General features: G+C 40.1%; 1 protein-coding gene across 1 annotated transcript; it reads left to right on the forward strand.

The window, feature by feature from the left end:
• Nucleotides 1-4,502: 4,502 nt before the first annotated feature.
• LOC133980865 (P2Y purinoceptor 14) lies at nucleotides 4,503-5,631 on the forward strand. Its single transcript, XM_062419690.1, has one exon. It carries the CDS (start codon nucleotides 4,503-4,505, stop codon nucleotides 5,526-5,528), a length of 1,026 nt encoding a protein of 341 aa, XP_062275674.1. The 3' UTR covers nucleotides 5,529-5,631.
• Nucleotides 5,632-8,842: the final 3,211 nt, after the last annotated feature.

An 8,842-nucleotide genomic window follows, 5' to 3' on the forward strand; every position in this document is an offset into this window, starting at 1 on the left:
CTTCCATTGTAAACATGATGAAGGGATCTAATGGTCAGTATGAACAGGAGGAATCCCTTTATTGCAAAACCAAGTGTTTTTGTATCCATATCATACAGTATACCTTATTTACTTATTGTATTAGTTACCACATTCAGATGCTGTGGAAAACAATTTTAGCAACTTGCAAATTACTGGCATTGATCTTAAAGTGATCAATAGTATTGAATATGGTTTAGGGGCCTGTTTCACCAGCAGAGCAACATACAGGATGTCACTTAAGAGATAAGATCTTGTCATATAGGTTTCAGAGTTTAACTCATGCTGCCTGTGCACAAAGACATGAGAGGACTGCAGGATTCAGAAATGTATCAAACAATTAGTAATGGTGCAATCAGGGTGTGTTTGTCACCGTCATTGTGGTTTAAGAGAAACGTACATATATGTGTCATCTGCATATTAATGAGTTTGCAGAGTAGGGGCATGAATAAATAGCCCTTGTGAAGCCCTGATTAAATCTACTGTGAAATAGCAGAACTTGTGCAGTAAACAGGAAACTCACTGAGCTCACTAAGATAAAGTCATACTGAATATGTTTCTGTCTTCCGATGAATTTCATGTCACCAGATGTGACGATTAAGCTGTGACACGTTAAGATGGACGGAGATAATCCTCGGTTTTGATTAACAAATGTGACTCTGCTATTTCAGAGCAGGCTGCCATTGATGTTCAGATGTTCGTATTTGCAAGAGTGCGTTGTCCACAGAGGATAATTGCATCACTTCCCGTGCCAGGTCCCGTGCAGAGGCTGAAAGAAGAAGTTGTTGTTATTTTTCTGCTGTTGATCAGCATCTCCTCCATCTACATCTACATAGCCAAAAATCCTGATTCGTGACAAAACTTGAGAAAGTACTCATTTAGATTTGAGCTGTCAGATGTATGAGTGTCTGTCAAGAGTATATATATATATATATATATATTATATAGTATATAAGTACTGCAGTATTATGAGTGATGTAGTATGCAGCATTACAGTAAAAGTACTGCAGTATTATGAGCGATGTAGTATGCAGTATTACAGTAAAAGTACTGCAGTATTATGAGCGATGTAGTATGCAGTATTACAGTAAAAGTACTGCAGTATTACAGTAAAAGTACTGCAGTATTATGAGTGATGTAGTATGCAGTATTACAGTAAAAGTACTGCAGTATTATGAGTGATGTAGTATGCAGTATTACAGTAAAAGTACTGCAGTATTATGAGCGATGTAGTATGCAGTATTACAGTAAAAGTACTGCAGTATTATGAGCGATGTAGTATGCAGTATTACAGTAAAAGTACTGCAGTATTATAGTGATGTAGTATGCAGTATTACAGTAAAAGTACTGCAGTATTATGGGCGATGTAGTATGCAGTATTACAGTTAAAGTACTGCAATATTATGAGTGATGTAGTATGCAGTATTACAGTAAAAGTACTGCAGTATTATGACTGATGTAGTATGCAGTATTACAGTAAAAGTACTGCAGTATTATGAGTGATGTAGTATGCAGTATTACAGTAAAAGTACTGCAGTATTATAGTGATGTAGTATGCAGTATTACAGTAAAAGTACTGCAGTATTATGAGTGATGTAGTATGCAGTATTACAGTAAAAGTACTGCAGTATTATAGTGATGTAGTATGCAGTATTACAGTAAAAGTACTGCAGTATTATAGTGATGTAGTATGCAGTATTACAGTAAAAGTACTGCAGTATTATGAGTGATGTAGTATGCAGTATTACAGTAAAAGTACTGCAGTATTATGACTGATGTAGTATGCAGTATTACAGTAAAAGTAGTGGAGTGGAGGCATAAAGTGTAAATAAAGTACAAGTCAAAGTACATGTAAACCAAATAATACTTAAGTTCACATTTCTCACAGCTTTTTTAGGCTTTATAATCAGTCTTTTTTTGTGTTGTTTTGAGTGTTATTAAAAAGCCACAGTACACGGTGCAGTTTAAAGCTGGTTGTTGTTTCATTGCATGACTGTGTGCTTGGTGGAAACAGATTGTAATCTGATGGTGCAGCTGCATCATTACAGAGTCACAATGTCCAGAAACACTGAGCTGCTGGAGAGGAATAGAGCTAGATTTTGCACTTTTACTGGACATGTCACAGCTGGTTCATGTAAAAACTAGAAGGGTGCACTCAGCAGATCTCCGGAAAAAAAAACCATGGATTTATGGTAACGTATTGTGTCTAACTTTAGTATATCATAGCATATCTGGTATTGAATTACTCTGCAGATGCTGCGGTTTAAGATAAGATCAAACTCTTCTATGCATGGCAGTTTTTAGTGACAAAGGTCAAAATGTGGCCGGAAACTATAAGCTGTAAGAAAAAATATGGGCATAGACACTGTGATGTTCCCCCATTGGTTTGTAGAATGAGTCATTACTGGCATTACTGGCATTCGGTGCCATTTGAGTTCACATGACATTGCCCCCTGCTGGCCATTAAAGAGAATGCAGGCAGTTCCACATTCGCTTTTCACTTTTTAGAACTGAAGCTACCTGTGTGCAACAGAACCGATATGACTTGTTTTTAGTCTATACGATTGCCGTGAAGGCCTTTTGCTTTGTCGTAACGCACATCGTAAAACTGCGAGGACTGCTGCAAAGACAAAGGTCTAAACTTTACAATATATACAATATAATTGGCTGAAAAGGAATAAACAGAACCTGCTTTCAAGCTACCAAAAAGTTTCGTTTTTACAAAAATTGTGAATACAGTCATAAAAGTACACAGAAAATATCAGGCTCTAGTAGTATGTGAGATTAGCTGTGGACAGTTAAACATGTGCAGATACAACCAAACACATGAACCCTTCCAGATTTACACCTGGAAAAAATAAAAATGTGTTTGACATAATAACAGAGAGTCAAAAGATGTTTAAAAATCTTCTGCAGAGTTTAACTTATTAACATTTTGTGGTGATCTGTACTTTTCAAGGCCAGATCAGCACAGGTGAGTGAGGTCAAATGTAGAGATAGGATCACCAGGTCTTTTGTATTGAACAATGGGAAGAGTAAATTTTAATTTTGTTGTGTCTGTCCGAGGACTAAAAATAAATGCTTGAGGACAGGAAAAAAAACGGTAGCCTGGTGTCGTCCTCTGTCACCGCTGACTGTAAATGTCCTGTTTTTATAACAGTGGACGAAGGAGGAATGTTGGACGGGGATGAATCAGCGGTAGGAGGGAAGTGTGTGTGAACAGCAGGACAAACAAGAGATCAAGACGCTTTTCTATTTGGGAATGAGCCCCAGTGTAAACAGTCTGCTGTGTCTTCACTTCATGAACATAAAAGGCTGCTGCGGGGAGTAAACAGGGATTTTTTTTTTTAAGCAGAGAAGCACGAACGGATACTGCTTTTGTAAATGTAAAGGAGGTTATTGTGAGAAGAAGAGTCGGCAGCCAAGAAAACCAAACTGTTGATGGATAAAACAAATTGATAAATTGACCTAAAACATCATCGTTTGATATAGCACGTGATGCAAGCACATTTATCTGACTTTTATTTGCTGCTTTGATCGCTGTGTTGGTTTGTCGTACCAACATTTGTGATCCGTCAGGTTCAGAAACGCTGTTGTCGACCACATGAGCTGTACAAAGTTTATGATATTACAGCAATATTTTTTCATCTAACGTCTGAATGTTTGGGTTAGGGTTAGGGTTATTGCGCAACAATAATACACCAAATTTTACTATTAAAATTATGATGTAAAAATGTGTATATAAATTATGTGATAAAGGGTCATAATAACAAAATAAGACCTTTAATATTTTATAGTGAATGTGAAGCTCTTCCAGCTCTTCAGAGGTAAAAGTTAACTTTTTTTTTAATAATGTGTTTTTTTCTAGACTGAAATAAATGTATATAATTGCAGAAATATGTTTGTATACTAGTAAGTAAAGAGTAAATAGTAAAGTAACAGTTTTCAGTTATGTTGTTGAAAATCCAACAGACAGGAAATAAACAAAAAGAAAGGGATGGGAACAGAAAAGGAGAAAAAAGCAAAGTAAAACGTCAAAATGGGAAACAGGGGAAGGAAAGGGAAAAATAAAAAGGAAGGAAAAGAGGAGCTCACGTTCTCTCTCTCTGAGCTGTTGTCTAGGTGAAAGTGGACGTTCATGACAAGGCATCAAAGCTACGAGACGAGAATCTGCTGCGATTTGGTTTTTGTAGCTCTGAGGTCACATGACACTGTCACTAGAAAACCCTCCATATACAAAATCCTCAGGTTTGCTGCACATCATCGTTTGATAAAACATCATCAAACGTTATTTTCATGTTCAGATATTGAGGATATCGTTTAAGGAAAAAAATTCAAAACGGGAATACAGAACAAAAAGAGCTCCCCCTGGTGGAGAATCTGCACGATGATGAACATATTTGTAGCTTTTCCATCTAAAATCATGTGTGATGTTGACGTTACTTTACCTCATGTTTATATACAATCTGTGTGTGTTTTCAGGGATGGATCACCTCAACTCCACCCTCCCATCCACCAACCAATCGGACTTCGGCAGCCTCTTCACCCACCAGGTCCTCCCGTCGCTCTACTTTGTGATCTGCATCGTAGGCCTGTCCCTCAACGGTGTGGCTGCATGGATCTTCTTCAGAGTGCCCAGCGACTCGGGGCTGGTGGTCTACCTGAAGAACATGGTGGTGGCTGACCTCCTCATGCTGACCTCCTTCCCCTTCAGGGTGGCGGCTGAGCTAAATTTGGGCGGCTGGTTCCTGCATGTGATCATCTGTCGCTACACCGCCGTGCTCTTCTACTCCTCCATGTATGTTGGGATCCTCTTCATGGGGCTCATCAGCCTGGAGCGCTACGTGAAGATCGTCGGACACACGTCGCCCCCCTGCAAGACCAGGCTGGGCGTGTCCTCACTGCACTTCCTGCAGAGCGTCGGCTTTGCCCGGGGGCTGGCGCTCTTCAACTGGAGCCTCCTCCTCCTCTGCGTCCTGCCCAATGCCGTGTTGACCAGCCAGCCAGCCAATGAGTCAAACTCTCGTCATTGCATGCAGCTGAAGACTCCCCTGGGCATGCAGTGGCACAGGGTGTCCACCTTCTTCAGTGTGGGCCTGTTCTGGGTGACGCTGCTGGTTCTTATCTTCTGCTACGCCTCCATCGCCAACCAGATCTACCGGTCATACCGCCGCGTGCGCCAAGACAGCAGCGAAATCTGCCGCAAGTCCAACCGCAGCATCTTCAGCATCCTGGCGGTGTTCTTTGTCTGCTTTGTGCCGTACCACGTCTGCCGCATGCCGTACACCATCAGCCAGATGCCGGCGTCGGGTTTCAGCCCATCCAGTCGCTTCCTGTTGTTCCAACTGAAGGAGGGGACGCTCTTCCTGTCAGCGCTCAACGTCTGCCTCGACCCCATCATCTACTTCCTGATGTGCCAAACGTTCAGAGAGTCACTGCTGAGGAAAATGTCCGGAAGAAGGAGGAGGAGGAGATCCCTGACCACCGCTCAGAGTGCCAGCACCATTTAGGAAGAGCCAAGGGCGATTTGCATTCATCAAAGAAAAAATAAACTGGTCTGATTATCACTTCCTTAACTCACAATTATGGGATCAGGTGTTACAGAATATTCAGTGACTCTTTAGATTCTGTGACCTTATTAAGAATTTCAGCTACTTTTCATCTGCAAGCACATTTATCGGACTTTTATTTGCTGCTTTGATCGCTGTGTTGGGTTGTCGTACCAAAATTTGTGATCCGTCGGATTCAGAAACACTGTTGTCGACCACATGAGCTGTACAAAGTTTATGATATTACAGCAGTAATTTTGCATCTAACGTCTGAATGTTTGGGCTAGGGTTAGGGTTAGGGTTATTGCGCAACAATAATACACCAAATTTTACTATTACAATTATGATGTAAAAATGTGTATATAAATTATGTGATAAAGGGTCATAATAACAAAATAAGACCTTTAATATTTTATAGTAAATGTGAAGCTCTTCCAGCTCTTCAGCGGTAACAGTTAACTTTTTTTTAATAATGTGTTTTTTTTAGACTGAAATAAATGTATATAATTGCAGAAATATGTTTGTATACTAGTAAGTAAAGAGTAAATAGTAAAGTAGCAGTTTTCAGTTATGTTGTTGAAGATCCATCAGACAGGAAAGAAACAAAAGTAAAGGGATGGGAACAGAAAAGGAGAAAAAAGAAAAGTAAAACATCAAAATGGGAAACAGGGGAAGGAAAGGGAAGAAGAAAAAGGAAGGAAAAGAAGAGGAAAGGAAAAGAGGAGCTCACGTTCTCTCTCTCTGAGCTGTTGTGGAAGTGAAAGTGGACGTTGATGACGAGGCATCAAAGCTACGAGACGAGAATCTGCTGCGGTTTTCAGTTCTCCCAAAATCACTCATTCAAGTCAGCGGATTTGGTTTTTGTAGCTCTGAGGTCACATGACACTGTCACTAGAAAACTCACCATGTACAAAATCCTGCACATCATTTGACTATTGAAACATTTGCAGCAGTGAAGTCTGATGTGTGTGTGATGAACCCAAAGGCCCAATGTGACCACACTGAAGCTCTTTTAAACATGACTCCAACAAAGTTTTATTCAGTTTATTATGAAATACAATCATCTTTTCTCAGTGTGGACACCCAGAGAGGAAATATTGTTGTATAATCTCTCCATATTTAAAGTATCACAGAGTTTTTGAATGATATAAAAAGTTAATAACACATTGTTCTAATTACTGCAGATGCACGTGTTTCAGTTATTATTTGTATATGCAGCAGACTTGATGTGTTAAATGTAGAATAAATGATATTAGAGGCTCACAGGAGGGTCTAAACGACTGATCAGTCAGTGTAAATAAAGCAGCCTGTAAATGACTGTTTAACTTTTTGCTTCTGCACAGGTCAAAACTCATCAAATAAAATGAAATATTAGCATTTGTGCAAGTGATTGTATAGATGCTGATATCAGGAGAAGATACAGTGTGTTGTTTGTGTTTTTATTGATATAATAATATGTGACTATACCCTAACACACATTCAAATGAGATATTTTACAGTAGACAGTGATGCAGTAACACACTGTGACCACTGCAGGGCAGCACTGACATGATTATTAATGCTTCAATGACAATTTAATCCGGTTAATTAGTCATTAACACTTCCTGTCAACACTTCCTTTTCAAATAAAACATTACAATGACAGCAGCGTAGTTACACACTGTGGCCACCAGAGGACAGTCTACACACATGATTATAAAAATGATTTGAAACACTTAATATCAATACAATAAATATGTAAGTACTACTGATTAATACTATATCTGCTTCTTCCATCAGGTGAGACTAGAAATGTTGTTGCTAGAACTGGTCTGATAGATTTCTGTTCATTTAGGGGTTCTCTTATACTGTGAGGAGCATTTTGCTGGCATGGATTGGGTCAACTTGTCCCCTTAGAGCAGGGGGGTCAAACTCATTTTCATTCAAGGGCCACATATAGAACAATTTGATCTCATGGGGGCCGGATCATTAAAAAGAAGGAAGGAAGGAAAGAAGATGACAGCAAGGAAAGATGGAAAAATGGGAAGAAGGAAAGAAGGAAGGAAGTGAAGAAGGACAGAAGGAAGGAAGGAAAAGATAGAATTAAGGAAGGAAGGAAGGAGGGAAGAAAGGAAGGAAGGACGGACAGACGGAATGATGGAAGGAAGGAAGGAAGGAAAAAGGAGACAGGAAGGAAAGATTGAAAAAAGGGAAGAAGGACGGAAGGAAAGAAGCAAGGAAGGAAGGAAAAGATAGAAAGAGGGAAGAAAGGAAGGAAGGACGGACAGATGGACTGAAGGAAGGAAAAGAAGGGAGAGAAGAAGAAAAAGAACACAGGGTCCAAAACCTTACTAACACTAACTTTTGCTTTAACCTTTGTGTCGTCCTCCTGGGTCAAATTGACCCCGTCTGTTTTGACTGTTCCTTCCTTCTTCCCTTCCTTCCGTCTGTCCTTCCTCTCTCTTTCCTTCCTCTCTCTTTCTGCCCTTCCTTCCTCCCTTCCTCCCTCCCTCCCTCCCTCCTTTCCTCTTTCTTTCCTCTCCCCTACCTTCCTTCTTTCCTCTGTCCTTCTTTCCTTCCTTCCTCCCTCTTTTACTTTCTCCCTCCCTCCCTCCTTCCTTCTTTCCTCCCTCCCTCCCTCCCTCCCTCCTACTTTCCTTCTTTCCTTCTTTCCTCCGTCCTTCCTTCCTTTCCTTCCTCCCTTTCTTCTTACCTTTCCTTTCCTCCCTTCCTCCCTCCCTCCTTTCCTTCCTTCTTCCTCCCTTCCTTCCTTCCTCCCTTCCTTCCTTCTTCCTCCCTTCCTTCCTTGACTCGAGGACAACAGGAGGGTAAATTTGTCACCTGTCTGTATATATATGTGTTGCTAACTGGTTCTGATGGACTCAATCTAACACAAGTGTCAGTCTGGGAACTGCTAAGGAGTCTAAGCCACAGTCCATTAAAGTCCTAACTATAATACATTTACTACCATACATTTTTAACACAAATTCAAAGCATTTCATTGGCTATTTGTAAGCGAATGATACCAAATAAGGATATTCTAAACAGGCATGCAGCATGTGACTGTTTTCTGAGAACAGCTCTACTGAGAGTTTATCACACTGCAGCATCTGAACAGCAGTTAACCACAGTTAGTCTCACATATGCAGCATCATAAACAACAGCTCTTAAATATATACAGTATATGTATATGTTAACATCTCCACTTGGACAAATGAGACCAAGCATTTTTTTCACACCAGTCTCAGTTAAAGCAGGTTGTTCTCAGCATGCAGACACATTAAGGATCTTGAAAT

Source organism: Scomber scombrus, chromosome 5, assembly GCF_963691925.1.
Source record: "Scomber scombrus chromosome 5, fScoSco1.1, whole genome shotgun sequence".
NCBI lineage: Eukaryota > Metazoa > Chordata > Actinopteri > Scombriformes > Scombridae > Scomber > Scomber scombrus.

Coding starts and splice junctions, on each gene's coding strand:
- LOC133980865 (XM_062419690.1), top strand. CDS start 4,503: ATGGATCACCTCAACTCCACCCTCCCATCCACCAACCAATCGGACTTC.